We start from the raw sequence: 19,592 nt of genomic DNA, 5'->3' as shown, positions 1-19,592 counted from the left end.
AACCAATGATCTAAATATTCGCTTAAATGATTCTTACTAACACTAGACTCACTTCTACAGTAAATTAAATAGTAAAAATAAACTATTTCCAATTGTTCTGGGAACCCCCTAGAACTCCCTCTAGGACCCCTGGTTGAAAATCCCATTATTAGATTAGCAATATTTTTTGGCCAATATTTGTCTTGCAGGAATAAATGGGTTTTATAGATCCACAACACCCTTTCATTACAGGAAGACAAATACTGGCCAAAAACTTGTTGATTATCTGGTAATCTATAACTTGATGTATCAATGCTATGTAATATATAGAATGCAGAATTCAGACCTGGAGTTTGTTAAATACATATTTTAGACTCTTGAAGACTTTCCAGAGTTGAGAACAAACACAATCCTCCAGAGTAAACACAGGTCCTGGATGGAGTGTTATAATGAACGTGATGTGTCCTACTCACCGTTTCTATGAGTTTGCGGTTCTCTACTAGCTGCCTTTTGTCTTTGATCTCGTTGGATGCCACCCACGTCTTGATCTGGTCTCGAAGACGCTGGGGGACCAGAAGAAGCAGGAGAAGAAGAAGAAGAAGAAGAGGGAGAGATACAGAGCGGGGGAGGGAGAGAGATTGGGAGAGATACAGAGAGAGAGAGATGCAGATACATTAGTGAATACATGCAGCGACTTGTCCTCAACAGTCATGGATGGTGAACTTGGTGTCTGCATGCAGAAAACAGGCTTGGCTTGGAGTTTGGTCCTCATGGAAACACTATGATGAAGCACACACTGCTTCTGGCTGACCAGGGTGATATTTAATACTCCACAATGCATGCACACACACGCACGCACACACACCTCTCTGTGTGGGCAGGTTAAACAATATCACATCAGCAAACAATCAATGTCCTTTCATCTAATTTCAGGACTCAAACTGAAGAGACGTCAGACCTCAACCAGTCAGCTCTGGCTGTTTCTAGCTATTTGTGTCACCTGCTGATTGGATAGAAATTAAGACCTGATTTACACCTGGTATTGACAAGTAACCTGTATCTGGATATCTGATGAAAAACACGTTTACACACAGGTGTAAATTCACACAGAGTGCACTGCAGAGTGGAGTACGTCTAGTTCACATGGTGATCAGATCTCAGCTCAGTGTAAATGAAATGAATTGTTATTTCCAGGCCCAATGAAATCTGTACAGTTTAGCTACTTATTAAGAAAATATCCTGTGTACCAGATGAGACAGAAAAACTGCTTCATTTTGTTAAATTCTGTTTTTCAAAGTCAATGAGATAGAGTGAAGCTTATGTTTACATTTGCTGATAAATCCCTGCCATGTTTGGTGTTTACAGTTTTTTGGGTGCTTTCCCAGTGTCCTCATTTACTATTGCTCCGCAGATGTATTAAAGCTGATGTCGGCAGTTTTATTTTGGCACCACTGGGCAAAAATCCCATAATAAACTTTGAGCATATTGTACACCAATTGGTGAGAGAAAACTACTTCTGTACCTCCTCTTGGCTCTGCCTTCAGGCTTTAGAAAATCTAGTCTGTAATGGGAGACTTTGGTCAATCATAGGTCATTTCAGAGAGAGGGTGTTCCTATTGGCTGTTTTTACAAATGCAGATGTGTGTGCACGTCCCCTCTGTGAAAACCTGATTCAATGGTAGAGAATCCCTAAAGAGAATGTTTCTAATCAAGCATTGGTAACAACTGCCTACACTGCAAATCAACTCAAAAAAAGGAAGACAGACTCATCAAAAAGAGAGTCTGACAATAAGCAAAATAAAGCGGCAAAGTGTTTCTGAGATGGAGAGAAATGTTGCTTATAGTTTCCCCTTCTGCTAAGTGTAGCCAAAAGCTCACGGCTGTGGCTTCTAGTTCACGTTTGTGTATCTAACGTTAGCTAGAGCCTCGAATCACAGTGTGTCCTCCCCCTCACTCCCCGCCACTACAGACCAACTCGCCAGTAGGAGAGCAGGCAGCAGCTCCGCAGATGGAGCCCCAATCAGCTGCCACAGCAATATGAATGTGGTCAACACAAACCCCAGGTCTGGGGAGCCTGACAGCCCTGACAGACTAGCAAACTTTCTTATGCTGCTGTTACACAGGTTGGACCCAGTGCTGCTAGTGGCCACCAGCCTGCTGTGACACCCAGCGCTGGCTGAATTTGAACCTCAACAGCCGCTGACCAAAGGTCCAAAGCTACTGCCTGCTCTCCTCCTAGGGTGGCAGTCCACAGCGGTGGGAAACAAGGCAGAGGGACAGTGGGGTGGCTAGCAGCTAATTCTTGTCTCATTTATGGTCTGATAAACAGAAAGAGCGAACAGAGAGGCTGTTTGCAACTCTACCATTAGGCTAAGTACGATTACATAAATCAATGTATGGGAAACACTCGGTTACTGTATGAAGCACCTGCATGTGCCCATGGTTGTCTGGTGGAGGGGCTTCGGACAGAGAGGAGGGAGCTGCTGGAGGAGGGTGTATTTTTATATTCTGCCTTTTTTTCTTTGTCTTTTACAGATTTCTGCAGAGCCCAGCTTAAAAGAAAGCGATCAGCTTTACGGACTCACAGTGAGTCCAGATACTGTGAGTTACTTATTTCATTTTAGGGGGAAGACCTGCGAGCACTTAAGCTCCATCAACTCTTTGATCGGAAATCTTCATTTCCAGGTGTTTCAGGACTTAAATTCTCATATGTACATCATCTCTCTCTGTATATTACCTGTAGCTTTTTAATCTCTTTCTTGAGGTCTGCTTCATATTTCTCCTTCTGGTTTGCGTTGGCTGCATTGTGAAGCTGTGGAGGAAAGGAAACAAAGGGGTCAAACAAGTTCCAGTCAAAAAAGGATGCAGTGCATGCCCTTGTTTTGTCCACTCTGTAAATGCAATCTATGACAAGTTTTACAAGCCCGTCAATGAGGACTTTGTTCATACTTTCAAAATTCTGTGATCTGTTTTAGCTTTGTGTCATCAATTAATTTCAGGACACATAATGGTCTATAAATTAAGATATAGAAACAATAAATGTAAGACAAATAGAACATGAATATCTGTGGGGGTAGTGATCAGCATTAAACTCTGACAAATACAACCACAGCAGCACAATAAATACAGGACAGGATAATGAAGGAAAAAGGGCAGCTGGGATATTTGGTAACTCAAACACTGCCTCTTTTTGCCTCTTCATTAGCACAACAGATCTGCACTCTGTGCTGCTGTTAGGTCAGGGCCCAGCGCCGTTTTAATAACAGCTCAGTTTATAACCAGTATCATGAGTATAGTTAATTCTGTCCTAGTGATGGTAAAATGTTTTTAACTACTGTGATCGCAGAGGCCTTTTGCCCAGCTATCAACAGTCTGATGAATTACACTCAGAGGCAGATAGGGCAAGAAATTCAGTTTATTCTGTGACAAAATTCTCTGGTTCTGGCCTCTAAAATGTGAACGTGTGTTGGTTTTCTTAGGCTTAGATAATTTTTAACATAGTATTGTCAAGTTTTGGACAAAACAAGACATTTGAAGAAGTCACCTTTGACTTTTTTGAAACATTTTCACAATTTTTTTGACATTTACAGACTCTGGGTTCCAGCTGAATGTAATCTGTTTTTCTCTGTTTTAAACCATTATAAATGTCATATTTCTGGAGTGTGGATTGGACATAAAAAGGGCTCTGGGAAACAGTGATGGGTGAATATTCTCTTACAATCTTAATGATTAGTCCAAACAATAATCTATGAATCGATCCCTGTGACGAGCCTCCCTCACCTTTTGCCAGATGTCTTCGAACTGTTCCACTCCCTCCGCTACTTTTTTCAGACATCGATCTATTTCCCCTGCAGGAGACAAAGAAGGGAGCAATAACAGAGGATTAAAGAAACTATGAAATGATATCACCCATGTGAAGGTGAATGTAAACATGTCAGAACAGTTAGGGCCAACTCAAAGTAGATTAGCTGATTATCTGGAGTAAAAATATGTATACCCAACATGCGAAGTAATCCAGGTACCAAAGTAAACCTACTTCAGATCATGCACGCACGCACGCACGCACGCACGCACGCACGCACGCACGCACGCACGCACGCACGCACACAGAATTCCATATAACAGCAGCGCATTTACAAATTGTGTTTGACATCTAATAAAATATGCATATCTTAAAAGGTACATTATTACCTGTAAGTGAGAGGTTACACACAAACAAATATCCTGTGCACACCCAGCTGCCAGTTTATTGGGTACACTGAGCTCAATCTAATGCAGTCTGCTATAAATCTTCCCTTAATATAAAGGTCATTAATTAATCAATATTTGCCACATGAAATCATACAAGATACAACTGTGTGAAATACAATCCTGTTGGCTTCCTTAACTTGTGCACTGGAATTCAGGTTGCTTTCAAACCTAACCTGTTTCGTTCGGGAAAAAAAACTCAGGTCCGTTTTGCGTAGTTAGTATGGTATGTTTGGCTGTTTCAAAAGCTGTCAGTCGAACCCTGGTGTGGATCAAACAAACGAACCAACATCGCTTAAAAAAGTGGGTCTTGGCCAACTTCCATACAGACTCTGGTGCGGTTAGTTTGTGGTGTGAAAGAAAACGAACCAACCACAGGATTTTATGACAGCAGATATGTGATCTTAACATGATTTCAACAGCCAAACTACTACTAAATCCATCTGCTGATGGTGAAATCTGTCCATGATCTCATAATTGATCCTGATATAGATTACGTATATCCCATAACCTATTTATGCTAATGCATACATGCAACCATGGCTACACGTATGCACATCAGTGTGGGTATTTTTCCTGATTAAAAAGTCCATTAAAGTCCATTAGAGTCCATCAAAAAGTGTGTGACAGTGACCTCACAGTATTAACCCTGAATCAATACTGTACAAGCAACCTCCTTTTCATCCTGTGGTAGTCATTATTCATGTCATGCGATTGATTTGTGGTCTAATAATAGCTCACTAATGATGCTTACAATCAGTTATTTCTCTATGAGCTCTTTGAACATAAATATGAACACTGTAGAAGCATTAAAGTGCTGTTGCATAAATTTCTGTCAGTCAACAGAGTTTGATTTGCCCTCATGGGTCCTGATGCAGGATGACAAACACCTTAACGGTCCACTCAACGAGTTAGGTTAGGAGTTTCATAGGCTGCTGCTTTATAATTGTCCATGGCTCCACACAGGCTGCAGAGTGTGATTTTGTAGCTTCCTGGATTCACTGATGTCATCAATGATGTCGACACTGGTGTCCTGGAATGCGTTCCAGACTCTGATTGGCTCCATCTCTTCCATAACTGGAGGGATGCGCTGCAGATTGTTATATATCTCCATCTCATAAAGACCGCTGCATGGCTGCTCCTCCCGAACAAGGGCAGCAACTCCGCTCTGCAGCCACCTTTAAAAGCGTATAGCAGTGATCCAGAGCAGGAGCAGTACAACACCTCACATTCCGACTGTCACACCAGACCTTATTCACCATAAAGCCTCTCCTTTTCTCTCCATAGTCCTCTGCTCAGTTGGATCAGCATATAGAAAAAGAGTCACCTAGTTGAATGGTGCTGTTCAGGATTAAGCCTAGTTGTGGTGAATCAAAGGACGTTACAGTTGTGGATATACCGCCAGAAACTGATGGGGGCATGGAGTTTGTCCAGTTTATTATCCCAAGCCTGTACAATGGCTAGCAGGATGCTAGTTTGGCTGGTGCCCATTTTCTCCAACTTTTCCTCAATATTTATTGATGTTTACATTTGGCCAGCTAGAAGAAGTCGGCGGGGGGTGAGTTTGCAGACTGGTGAGTTGAGTTGATTTTAATCCCAAAAAAGTGACTTGCAGCCAGAAGCCACCACCGTTGAATGCCAACCACAAAAAGCACCACCAACACTTGCAAAAGAGACATCTGTTTCAGAGAGGTGTTAATTTAACTGTATGATCATTTTGGAGCATGCAGTTTGTGGTGCATTATGCAGAGAAGTGTTTGTTATTTTGCCGATCCTCACTGATAAAAATGCCACATAAAACTGTTGAATCTGCACCCCAGTGAACGGTGAAGAGTGTGTGCGTCAGATAAGAGAAGGACAGATGCCCCAGATTTATGTTCACACTCAGCATGTGACACACATCAGTTCTTCACTATTAAATGTACACAGGGAAAAGCTCATTATTTTTTAACTTTTCATATTTCTGACTTGGACCACACCAAAGCAAGTATTTTTATCTTCAACACGCCACAGAGCTGACAGCTTTTTTCCTGCATTTCACGCTGCACTAAAGCAGACTATATTCTAGAATTGAAAAACAAGGGTATGCATTCTTGTATATGATCTAAACTGGAGTCCTGGTCATGTGACTGCAGTCAGAACAGTAAAATTATAAATTGCTTGGTTCTTAGGCACACTCCACAGTCAGGAAAAATGTTTGTCCTTGTGATTTCTTGATGACAGAAAATCCTGACATGTTATGTCTTGCACGTTCTTTGAGCTCATGATTCTGAAATTTCCCACAGCACCACGAAAGCAGCATAATGTTTATTAGTTTCGTCGACTCAGTCACAGTGTGCACACAATTATCAGTCTGTCTCTATCAACATTTGTAGACTAAAAAAAGACGGAGGCACAGAGCCTGACCACTACATCACATGACTGATTATCAGTAGAACTTTAATGACACATACACCATCAGTGTAAATGGTGTCAGAAAAGCAAAGTGAAATCACGTATGTGCATATCTGCAACCCACATCTATGTTAATCCAAGCTTTAATTGGCTACAGACAAGTTTTGTGCTATAACTTCTTCACAACGTAATGGCTATAAAATAGTGACACCATCTGCGTTTAGATTGGTTCCTTATAAACTTTGCTTTTACTGCACAACTCTGGCTGCCACCAAGGACGATCTACAGGGAAAATGAACGCTGATTGGTGATCAACTCAGGCTGGCGCTGTTACTGTTTTCCTTAATGTTGTCATTACAGACATAGGCTGCATTCCTTTTACCTGAAAAGTCTGAGGTTGGCGGTGGCTAAGACATCATCTCCGTGTTGACCTTGTTCTAGAACAATGAGTTGGCAAACCAAGATGTTGTTTGTAAAACCAGTTCTAGCCAGGTTAGTCATTGTTATCAATACCAGTTGGCAACAATGCATTATGCTGTATTTTGTGTATAAAAACACAGTAGCAGCATGTCCACACCCAGTTTTGACTGAGTGCACAACTTTTTTTATGTGATCAAAATAAACTTCTACTAAGAATTACTGTTAAGCAGTATTCTAATACTATTTTCACTACTGGTGATGTGCGGAGCAGCTATGTTAGATTCTGAGGTCGGGAATGATGAAGTTTCTCTAACTTTTCAAGTCAGACATCCAACTTCAGGGGGTGCTCAGAAATTTGGATGAAAGGACATTGATTGTTTGCTGATGTGATATTGTTTAACCTGCCCACAGAGAGAGGTGTGTGTGTGTGTGTGTGGGTGTGTGTGTGTGTGTGTGTGTGTGTGCATGCGTGTAGTAAATTACCAGTTATGTTGCTGACTTTGACATTAGGAAATAAATCTTATCTATTCTTGCTGCCATCTTTAATAATCTTTATTTTCAAACTGTCAGAACTCATTTATAACAAAATCTTGGGGTGCCAATAATGTGTGTATATAAACTATGTATATCATTATTACTGCTTTTTTAACTCTGACCGTTAAGGTGGGCTAGCAAACTTCCTTTTGTTTGTGCGTGTTCCTCTGTGATCATTCTGTGTCCCCTCTCTAAATTCAAAGGTTTTTGCAGGTCCGTGAACAGGCAGAGCACTCAGATCGGTTGATTAGAGGAGCAGCTGCTGCAGAGGTGAGTGAAAGCACACTTTATTTTGCTGATTAGACCCAGCACTGGACTATGGGGTGTGTGAATTCCATGGGAACGCAGATGGTTTCATCAAAAACTCTGGAAAAAATGATAGACAGCACTAAAATAATATGAATTAATGAACTGTTAACTTTTATTTTGATTTCGCTTGGTGCTCTGCTGTGCTGTCTGTGCCCAGAGTAGGCTCTGCCGTGCACACATAGTTTGAGATAGAGAAAAACGCAGCTCCAAAAAAACCTAAATGTGGTGGCATATGCTGATAACATGGTGTCGTGCCACAGATAAATGAATGAGTGGGAAACCCCGCACTGCTATTTACATGGCGGATTCCCCAAATTGGAAAAGCAGGTGGTTTCCTGCTGAGAGCAATGTAGAAGGAGCAGTAATGTCACTGCAGCAAATATTGTGGAACTCTTACGCAAAAAAACTTAAAACTGTAGTTTTAAACTTAACAGAGGAAAAAGAACTAAACTTTTAGCTTTTAAAATAATCAGTAAAGTTACGCTGTTCCTTGTGTGTAAATGTGCACAGCATCTCTCTTAATAGGGAGTCAGACAGAGGATCTACATCCCTGCTCTGTTCTCATTTTAGAGATCATTGTTGATATTTTACTGTAAACCCACCTATGTGGACTATCTAAATAATGCACCCTTTAAATAACAGTAAAATTCTGTGTGATTCACTTTAGACCAGGTTTTTGTTAATCAATGGCACAATCATTTTCCGCTGCCACAGAACAACAACATGCCAACAATGGGCCTGACCACACCTCATTTTAAGACCTACACACCCATGGGCACACAGATGGGTGCAAGTACATCTGCTACTTAAAAAACATGGGCGCTGGCTGTGAACATGACAACTGCGTTGGTCTAAAACTAGCCATGACAGTTGCGCTGCGCTATGTGTCGCTATGCACCAGGTGTCAGATAGGGTCCTAAATGAAAGTCTGCAGGACACCAGAGTTCCTGTGTGACAACCTTTCCAACTCACTAAAAAAAGGAGATGCCAGGTCTCAATACTTCAAATACTTCAGTCTTATTGCTTTTCTCATTGTTCAAATTGTATCAATGATGCTGTCGCTGATGGAGCAACGAGGAGTGACAAGGAAAGATGCAGCAGTCGGAGGAGTCGAGAACAGATTAAGTTATGTGAACAAACTCTTGTTTGACCTTAAACAGCCTTGATGTTAAGATTCTGCTGCGAGTGAGTTATTTTTAGATGAAAGTCTACATCCTCGGTAATAATACATTACAATTTGACAGAGCCTAGTTGGTGCTTCATCGTTTCTTCTTCATGCAAAGATTTTAGGAGCGGTACATGTTTTGTTTTTATACAGACAGCCGTTGAGTTGTAGAAGTGACAGGAGCTCACGTGACAGGGTGAGTGATGGTGACAGAATCATCAATCCTGTCAAAAAAAGCACATTTTCAGCCTGCAGTGACAAATGTCACTTGAAAATAACATCAAAGTAAGGGAAAATTTCTGTGGGACAACAGAGCCTCGAGGTTTTCTGTCTTTACACAAAGGTCTGGGTCGGGTTAAAGAGCTTGTTGTGGTGGGTGTGGAGGTTTGGAAGCATTATCAACGGCGTCCTGTGAACTGTTCCAGACATCAGTCAACACCAGCTTCACTGGAAACGGTCATGCTGTTTAAATTTTTAAAAAGAAAAGCAGTGAGAGCAGAGCAGAGGAGCAGCAGCAGAGGACTCAGATCTTGACTGTTCTCACTAGAAACAAAGTGAGTCTGTCTGAAGTCTGAAACATGCTCTGGTGTCTGTGAAACTCTGTGAAAGTGTGCCAACATCATGAGCAGACTTTAGCACAGACGTCTGCCAAACACACGGACACAATGTCACCCTGTGCACAGTGTCACATTTACCAAAGAAAAACAAGAAAAAGAAAATAAACAGAAACCTTTATACAGAGATGAACAACATTCTCAATTCTCATTGAATACTGCAACATTGATAAATATCATAAAATGCTACCTTACCTAGAAAATAAATAAATAAATAAAAAACCTTTTCATGGATTTTCACTGTTCCACCTGACAAATCAAAGTACTTATCACATTAGTTGGGATTTCACCCAAATGAAGTGCAAATTTTGACCAAATTTTCAGAAAATTGGTGAGGAAAATGTGCATTTACGTGCTTTTCCATCCGCTATGCCAATTTTGGGGGTTGGTTCATTGAGATTAGCGGTAGGTGGCGCTAATTTTCCAGTCGGGTGCCAGGTTAAAAGAACACCACTTAAACCTCAAACTAAGCAAAACAATAAATGTACGATAGTGGAGAGCACAGTGGACAACGGAAACAGAGACTTCTGAACTAATAATATTACAGCTATGTGCTCCTTGAAGAGTCCTGCTTTACTGACAAATACTGAATGAATACAATGAACTGTATCTACAAATGACAAGGAGTTGAATTGAAACCTTTTATACCAGTTAAGGCCTTATTTTTTAGCTTAATTAATTTTATGACTTTTAAGACATTGTAATGATGTGGGGCTACTCTGTTACAGCAAACTTGAAATGCATGTTTCTGTCTTCTCCTACACTAACTATGGTGCATTTTTTCGGGGGATAGACAGGGCTAAAACAATTCCTTGATAAACCTGGGTGAATCCATTAAATACAATCATCAATTCAAATTCTTTGCATCGAAGATTCATTTAATCCATGTACAGGGCACTGTGTTTTGCACGGATGATGACTGCTTTTGATGACATGGTTGCAAAATGGAGTAAGAGAGAGAGAAAAAAAAGAAGGTTAAAGGGTAGAGACAGGCCGGACAGAAGACAGAAAGGTCAAAGGGTGCAGTTGAGCCCAGCCCAAGGCCAAGGGGGAGCACATGAAAAGGTCTATGGTTGTGCCTTCAATGAGATCAAGCACAATTTACTTACTGACTTAAATCACTGACAATACAAGTTACATGTATTGTCATGATAAATTAAACCACATTTCAATGTGCCGTCTGATACTCCCACCCCCTCACAGGTATTGTGAAATGGTGCAGTCCATCTGACAAAGGGGGCAGTTGCACATCTATGTGCAAAACACACAGCTGACAAAGTTAATGTAAATCGGACTGCAGCCTGATTATCTAAGTCGGAACACCTCATCAAAAATCAGGGTCCCACTTTGGAAAATGTTGCCCAAATTTCCTAATAGCTGGCCTGCCTGTCACCACATGTTAACTCGTGTTGCCTTCCAAGAAAACAGTAAAGGCTCATGTTATGCCTGAGCTGTAGTAAAATTGCACAATTCAAAAGCAACTTTCATGTGTAATTAATTTTTTTGTGTCTTTAATTTTAGGTATTTAGTACTTTAATTTGCTTTTGCATTTCATTTTTGCATGTTTTCTTTAGGATCAATAATATAATCCGGCACTTAAATGCACTAAATGGGTTTAGTTTTGACAGATAACATTCCTGTACGTAATTCAAGCAATACAAAATGTGGAATTAAAAAAAATAGTAACCAATTACTTGTAAATTTTAAGATACATGTCTTATTTTCTCTTTTGTGTTTACTATTGCTCTTTCATAAAGCAAAAGTTTTTTTCTTATTCAATTACTCCATTAACCGATGGAATAATCTGTAGAATACTCAATTACTAAAATAATCTACAGCTGCAGCCATAGATAGAACGTTTTCCAATCCCAGTGCTATAAACAACCACAAAATGCAACGTTTTTAAGGAAATATATCAAGACATATAGATGCAGAAAGAGTCAGATACTGAAACTGGAAGTCCATGCATTACAAAATCCACTAAAGACCACTGCTCCTCTCCAGTTTTTTCTTTATGCGTTCTCATTTGAGAAGGTAAAAAGTGTCAAAGAGTTAAGGTAAATCCATCATGTTTGAGCTGAAGCTACAGAAACCAAAACACAATGTATTTCTCTGACTCCCTCTGCAGCCAAAAACCTCTAACCTGGCAGCTTGCACAACTCAGTAAACAAGCTACTTGTGAGCTCATGTGACTTCTGTTTACAACACCCTGCTTCTCTTTCAACCACGCAGCGTGAAACTAAAAGCATTTCTTTCTCTTGAGGTCACAAAAAAAGAGACAGAGTAACCAAGCAGAAGTAGGTGTGATCACACTTGAGCTGTAAACAATTTGACATTTGTCTTGACCGACTTTAAGTGACAGATGGGTGGAGTTCATCAACAAAGATGCCAACAGGAGACTTTTAAATCAAAGAAACGTAAATTACTCTGAAATATGTTTCTGTGATTGTGATGCTACCTGTTTATATAATTTGTGGTAAACCTCACCCACTTGGCGCCTGATCAAACCACAACAAATCCTAATTTGCATCGACTCAGGTGTTTGATGCAACACACAAATGCTCAGAAATCTCACCTTGAAGTTTCCTTTTATCGGCCATGACTGATGACTAGGATGATGTCTTCATGCCTTCTTTCACTGCAGAAAATAGAGACAAACGGGGTTTATTTGTGTGTTTACTCATTTATTTAATCAAGGACAATGCACATTAATAAACACAAGCAGTCTTTTTCCATAAACTAAAAATATCAAAGAATATGCACTGACGAAATGGTCACAAAGACAAGCGGAGACTGATGGAAAGATGGGAAAGAGGAGACAAAAGGGTAAAATATGCAAACAGTTTTCCTCCTTATTGTTAAGTAGCTGCCCTGCTGGATTAACTTTGGGCATCACACTGAATCCCTGATGATAGAGGCACAGCTCTGCGGCTCAATCTGACCTTTATCCTCTGAAATGTCCCCACAGGAATGAACTGTAACTAAAGGAAACATCCTCTCTTAAATACTTTTGTTTCATTAATCTGTGATGTTCAGAGTGCCCAAGGACTCATTCAAGTGTTGCAAAGTAGCTTATCTGTTGAACAAAACCTGCCGCTCATTGATGATTTCTGCATACATTTTTATTACATATTTTTCAACAACACAAGGAAACAAGTTTGAACTTGATGCATTTAATGCTCCATTTCCTCTGCCTCAGTATAAATGTGTCAGCTGCATCATGGAGTTCATCATGGAGTTCATGATCATATGCATATCAGCTGATTTGTGAGGACTGACAACAAAAATGTGAAGATAATTGTTTATGTTTACAGCTGATGAATCCTATTCTGCAATCAAACTCCGATGTGGCTGCTGGAAATTTTACAACATGACTGATATGACATGATATGCTTGACTAGTTTAGCTCAGGATATGTCATCAAACAACAAACTGGACCAATAAATGAACTGCAGATAAGAAACGTATGACAACAGTGCTTTTTATGGACACACTTTTGAGTACAGAATTTGTGGCTTCTTTAATTAGTTGGAAAGTGGGCTTCAGGCGTGAGGCATCAAAGCTTAATAGTTCACCTCAAATCAAAATTATATACCGGTATGTTTTATCAATCAGTCGAGACTGTTTGGTGTGAGTTGCTGAGCACTGGAGATATCAGCCAGACATTGCTGTTGAGTTTTCCAAATGTTTTTTGAAACAAGCAGAGTGCCATCAAGTTCCATTATATTGGAGAGAAGGCAGACATCTCTGCGGCCCATATCTCCAACACTCTGCAACTCACATACGAAACAATCTAGACTGATTAATAGCACTACAGGTAAGAGGAAAAATATGTATTTTTCATTTCTGGGTGAATGGTCCCTTTCAGAGTCTGCAGGTTTTCAGACAGTGCTTGATAAATCCATAAGTTAAACTTGAGTCTTCCTTCACATTTTAACATTGTCTTCTTTAAGCTAGCATAGAGTCAACTACCTTAGTCTCAATTACTTCACTGTGCGTGCAACAGAATAGAAAGTATGCAAGCAACATGCAGACCGGCACGTGGCCTGAGTACCATCAAGGGTCCTTGGAGGAGTTTCAGTTTATGATTTAATTTAATTTAATTTAATTTTGTTTGGTGGAGATTAAAAGACCATGCAAACATGTACAGAAGGCTGCCTCTACATTAACCATATCTTCCAGCCAAAAAGACTACTTTTTTGGGAGGATAAGACCCTTATGAAAATAGCAATCCAAAGCCTAATCTGCATATTGGACGTCCTTAAAAGAAACCACCAGTTGTTTTATGTTACAATTTGCTTTGTTTTCTGAAATGCAACTTACACAGTGTGAAATCTGTGGCCTTGGCTCACAACAATAAGGTGTATAAAAATATGTGGATGCAGCGGTAATGTTTTGTAAGATGACGCAGTTAAAGACGTGGAGTTACTACTTGACAAACACTTCAATTTTTCCCCTGTATGGTGTTAAAACACTCAGCCGAGGGACAAATACTCCTAAAATAAAAACATTGAGCACCTCATGAAGGTTGCTCATTTGCTGCCTGTGGAAGTTTGATTTTCTTTCTGTGCAGGAATGAGTTTCAGAACATGTTTTCTTGTGATGAGATGATGAAAAAAGGAGCCTTGAGATGTTTAACTGTGCAAATTCCTGCTGATGCAGGAACAATGTACAACCCGCAAAACTGAATTTGAACTAAATAAATACTGGTGTTTCAATAGGTATGTCACTCAAAGAATTACTGTATATTTCTGCTGTTAGAAATATTTCATATGAATATAAAGTCTCACTGTTAAATGTATTAAATTTGACCAAACTCTGTTAGTATGAAATCAAGAGCACACACTAATGTAGTCTAACACAGCCCTGTGTTGTTTGTGGTGCTGCTGAAATGTGTTGTGTCACACTGAGAAGTGTTTCAAAAATTTGGTCCAACCCATTTAAGTCAACGGGGGCAGAATAAACATGTGCACATATACACAAATGTAGGATTTATTGCAGGGCTGTCTGTGAGATTAGTTTTAGATGGCACTGTGCCGCACAAGACCAATAAAACGCTCATGCGTAACATTATACGACTTGCCTGTCCGTTAATAAAATGGCAGCTAGCTGGTAACAAACAATCTCCAATTAACGTAAAACCGTTTTCTGAAAACATTTTCAACAAAAAATAGGAAATGCAGTATCAGAATCTTTCACATTTTATCAGTGCTGCTTAGTTTTACCGTTTGATCTTATTTTTTCAGCCTGTATGTAAAACAACACAGGAAACAACATGGCAGCCACTTCATGTTCACAAACTCTCATACTGAGAAATAGACAATTAAGTAACAGAATCTTGGTTTATAATTGATCAGCACTGCCTAGTTTCATCCTCTGGACGGAGTTTGGTCTGAGTTTGAGAGAGAGGAAAAAAGAGGGTTCCCACATATTTCTATTTTCAAAACTTTTCCCAAATATTTGATTCCATTTCCATGACTTTATTCAAATTATAAATAGTTAGGTCTATATATAAGTTCATCTTGGTCTGGCCCCAGGCTACATAACAGAATTGATTGCGCTTTTGCCATCAGGGCCCCTCGGCTTTGGAATAACCTGTCTGTGGAGATAACGCTCAAAGAATCTGTGGTTTCTTTTAAATCATTTCTTTAAACCCATTTTGATAGACTTACTTTTATTTGTATCGTCTATTTATTTATCTATTTCCTTTTAATTTTGTCCTTTTATTGCTTTTGGTTTGTTTATTTGCATTTATTTCAGTTAAATTTAATGTAAATTGTATTCATTAAGCCCAATATCACAAATCACAATCTAATCACAAACTAAAAAAAAAAAAAAAACCTTTAACAGGGGGGAAAAAATAACAGAAATATTAATTCATAATGAAATCAATAATATATACATATTATTTATACTGACATTTTGTGTCCTGCATTTTGCATTTTTTGCCCTCTTGTGCTTTATCCTCACTCGACCCTTATTTTGTCTCACTTATGTTTGGTAGGACTATTTGGCGTTCTGTTGTTGTATTGCCTTCTGAGTATCTTGTTTAGTCTCGTGCCTTGCTTATCAAAGCACTTTGTATACTCGGTTATACTCGCCAAGTAGCTGCATATGCAAGTAGACCAGACTTGCACATACGCGCACTTCATAAAGTCTTGGTTAACCTGCTACAAAATGGCTTTTCATCATTTTCCAGTTTTCCTCCTGATGTGACAGTATGTTTCTTTCCCTCAAAAGGGGGTGTAGCCTTGGCGATGATGCGATAATGCAATGATGGTCTGGTCCATATGTATCACGTGACACTAGTGATATTACAATGTTCATGCAGCACAGCACGAGATTTCAACGAGCAATACAAAGAATGTTTTTCCCTTAAAGTTTGACATTTTTTGAGAATTTTTATGAACATAATTTAAATAATAGCCAAAACAATGTATATCCAAATCTGTCCCAAAACATTCTATTAATACTAAACCTTTCCAGGCCTGGAAAACTGTTTTTCTAATTTCATAACTTTACAGGACTTTTCATGTCTGTGCGGCTTAGGGATGCTGCAATCCAACTTTTTCACTTTCGATCCGATACCGATACCACAGCCCTAGTACCGATCCGATACCAGCGCATATTTATATCTCTCTGTTCTGACTCTCTCTCTCTAGGTTCACTTTTTTAGTACTTATTTTGTAATGTGGAATAATAGAAAAGGCTTGATCAAGTGCTATTACTCAAAATGAGAATAACATACTTCCCGGGATGAGTAGTCCACAACAGTAGGTTATTATGACAAAACATGAGCCATTTATTAGATATTTAAATTTTTACACATTTATACATTTAATACATGTTTTGCATTCGGCCGTTCTGTCTTTTTCGCTTTTCAGAAGGAAGTACTGCCACACCGCTGACATTTTTTTCAGCTATCCACGCTGTTTTTCACCCGGCTGTTGTTATCACGTGACCTCCCCCTCCCGCTCTCCTCTCTTCTTTGTGTGTTACAATGAAGTGCTGGACGGAAAAGCTGGAGCAGATCTGTGGAATGGAGTGCTAGTATCGCAGTGCTAGCATCACACTTTTCCCCTGCAGTGCGATCCGATCCGATCCACGTTTTTTGGCTGGATCACAGCATATTTTCTATCTGCGATCCGGATCACTGCATCCGTAGTGCGGCCCTCATTCTCTATCTCCCTCTATCATCTTGGTGTCCATGGTGGCGGCAGGCATACAAACATGAGGAATTACAATCAGTGGTTTGAGCAACAGCCTCCAATGACTGTAAACGCGCCACCCAGCAGACGTCTGGGCTCTGGTAAGATGGAGGGCAGTTTACCACAGTTCATTTATACATACTACTCACATTGTTGTGATACAAAGCTGGTTGAAAATCAGCAAAGTTTCCCTCTAATGAGGGTGGGATTTATTGCAGGATTTAAGCTGTGCCTGCACACACTGGAGTTTTTATAATTTATATATTTCCATCTACCACAGTATATATTACTCCTATATTTTAATTTCTGCACAGTTTTGTGGTTGATACCTTATGTCTTGGATTCTCATTTTAACTGTGGGTTTCTTTTATACAAATTATTGTACCATTGGTGGAAGGAGCCAGAGAACAAGGTTTTATTTGCAGACGACTGCTCCACTTTAATTTTTGTGCATATAACAAACTTAGCCTTGAAAATATCCCAGTGCAGATACATCCATGGTAATCTAATGTCAGCTGATAGTGACGTCTAGTATGATAAATTAAATGGTTGAATTTGGTCTTTCCATGGAATTTGTTGAAAAATACAAAACACTGCCAACCTTTTGCGTTAATTTCTGATTGTATCAAGGTGTCCCGATGGCCCAAGCATTTAGGATGATGACCATATAAATGCAACGTCACTGGTTTGAGTCCTGATGGGAACTTTTGTTTCCTGTCACCTCTTGCCCTTCATTTTCCTGACTCGTCTCTACTGCTGCTGTCAATAAAGTAACAAGATCCCCAGAAATATACAGAAATATAAACTGAGTCCTATGGGATTATCATACAGATGTGATCTTTCCCATTGATAGCACTACAGAGTATGATAATGGAACGTATTATGATGGCTAAAACCTTGGCCTAAATTACTTTTGTTTACACCCATACACTTTAGATAGTAAAATTTAGATATTTCTGTTTCTGTCTTGATTCTTTTATGGTTTGTCTGATATAGGCCTGCAGCTCATTATTATTTCCATCATTGTTTAACCTGCAGTACAATCTCAAATTATCCCTATTGCCAATAAAATATCAGAACATAGTAATATGCCCTGTGTAATTTCTCAGAGCCGAAGGTGATGTCTTTAAATGGTACTGACCAACACTCCAAAAATCCAAATATTTTCATTTATCATTTAATGACACGAAAAAGCTTTAAATTCTCACATTTTAAGATGCAGGCTACTTAAGAAGAAACTATTTTATTTTACTCGACTAACCAGCTCTGGTGTGATGTGTAATTAACTTAATACACTGGTTCTAAAGAAACACTTTGTCAGCTTAGCTATTTTCTTAGAACTGAACTTAGCTTTGAAACAATCGCGTAGTTCAAAGTGTGACTTTGACACAGATCACACCTGCATGCCCTGGTTTTGTAGCTGCACCATAGCTAGGTTAAGACGACTTAAACAGACAGAACTAAAGAGTAAGTTAGCTTTAGCATTACTTTTCCAAACAGGTGCAAACATCTGGACACAGGCCCCCGTGTCCTGCTCACATACGTCCACACTGCCCAGTTGAGTTCGGACAAACTGACATTTTTACTGCCTGATTCTCGGGCATTTTATTGCCTAATCTAAAAAGTAGACCGTTCTCCGGAGAGCTAGCTAACTCCAACAACCAAGCCATGATCTCGGACCGAGGGACAAACATTTGTTAGCCCGGGATGTTTATAAACAACGCGGGCATCCTAAGTGCCAACAGCAGCCCGTGGGCACCAACATCCGAGCACATACACTTCCAAACAAACTAAAGTTTACACACGGCGGCGCCGCACAGAAAGTTGTGCTTTTCGTTTCTAAAGTGCAAACACACAAGTTGATGTGTTGTCAGTGCAAAGAGCTGCAGCTTCCCACCGGCTGCGCTGTTTGATGTGGGAAACACAATTTGGAAAGGAGAGAGAGGCAAAGAGTGAAAGGGGGGGAAGACACATAAATTCATCACCTCTGAGTCCGCGACAAATTTACCTTTATTTTCCCGAGTTGCGGAGTATCTCTTTCCTGAGTCGCCCCACTCCGGCGAATCTTTAGCGATTCGGAGTAAAGGATATTCTTCTAAAAAAATAAAAAATCTTCTCGCTAAACAATCACTCCGCACATCCAAGATGGCTACCAGGAACACCTCCTCCTCCGATGCCCTGTTGGACAGGAGTCCCGCCTACCTCGCCTGTGATTGGTCCGCTGCGGCACTCCCGTACTCCTATTCGCTGAAACTCGTTGTCCGTCAAGAGAGGACGATTTTACTACTTCCAGGATAACTCCCGCTCTGATTGGACTGTTTGGAAAGGTTAAAGGGTAAACTCACTGAGGCTAGGTTCACGCCCCCCCTCTGTCGGCCGCAGGGTGTTGTGGGAGATGGAGTTCCCCTCCGCTTTAAGTCCTTGATTTTAGATAGATAGATAGATTGATGTAGCAGGAAATGTTGCTCTGGGTCCACTTGTCTCTGAGGACAGAGCCGACACAGTCTGTCTTCTCTAAACAGCCAGGTCTGCCTGTGTCTGCCGGTCTCTATGTCCAGGCTGTGATCACTGAGTCAGTATCTTTCTCAGTTTCTGATCTGTCACAGCGGTCAGATAGTTTGCAGTCGTGTTCTGTCTGTTTAGGGCCAAATAGCACTGAAGTTTGTTTTGGGCTTTTGTGGTGATGTCCAATAATTGATGTAGTTTTCTTTTTTTGTTAGC

General features: G+C 40.0%; 1 protein-coding gene across 2 annotated transcripts in view; it reads right to left on the bottom strand.

The window, feature by feature from the left end:
• LOC117263607 (CCR4-NOT transcription complex subunit 3-like) overlaps positions 1-19,037 on the bottom strand; it is a 46,667-nt gene extending 27,630 nt beyond the window's left edge. For both annotated transcript variants that reach the window (XM_078175905.1, XM_033637161.2), the window contains exons 1-5: positions 18,880-19,037; positions 12,239-12,301; positions 3,760-3,827; positions 2,717-2,791; positions 453-542 (exon numbers count right to left, since the gene is read on the bottom strand). In XM_078175905.1, the coding sequence (XP_078032031.1) occupies positions 453-542; positions 2,717-2,791; positions 3,760-3,827; positions 12,239-12,263 (258 nt within the window). In that variant the 5' untranslated portion in view covers positions 12,264-12,301; positions 18,880-19,037. The remainder of the gene's footprint in view (positions 1-452; positions 543-2,716; positions 2,792-3,759; positions 3,828-12,238; positions 12,302-18,879) is intronic.
• Positions 19,038-19,592: the final 555 nt, after the last annotated feature.

This window comes from Epinephelus lanceolatus, chromosome 16 (assembly GCF_041903045.1).
Source record: "Epinephelus lanceolatus isolate andai-2023 chromosome 16, ASM4190304v1, whole genome shotgun sequence".
NCBI classification, from domain to species: Eukaryota; Metazoa; Chordata; class Actinopteri; order Perciformes; family Serranidae; genus Epinephelus; species Epinephelus lanceolatus.
The sequence above is the reverse complement of the archived record's forward strand: the minus strand, read 5'-3'. Positions and strand labels throughout refer to the sequence as shown.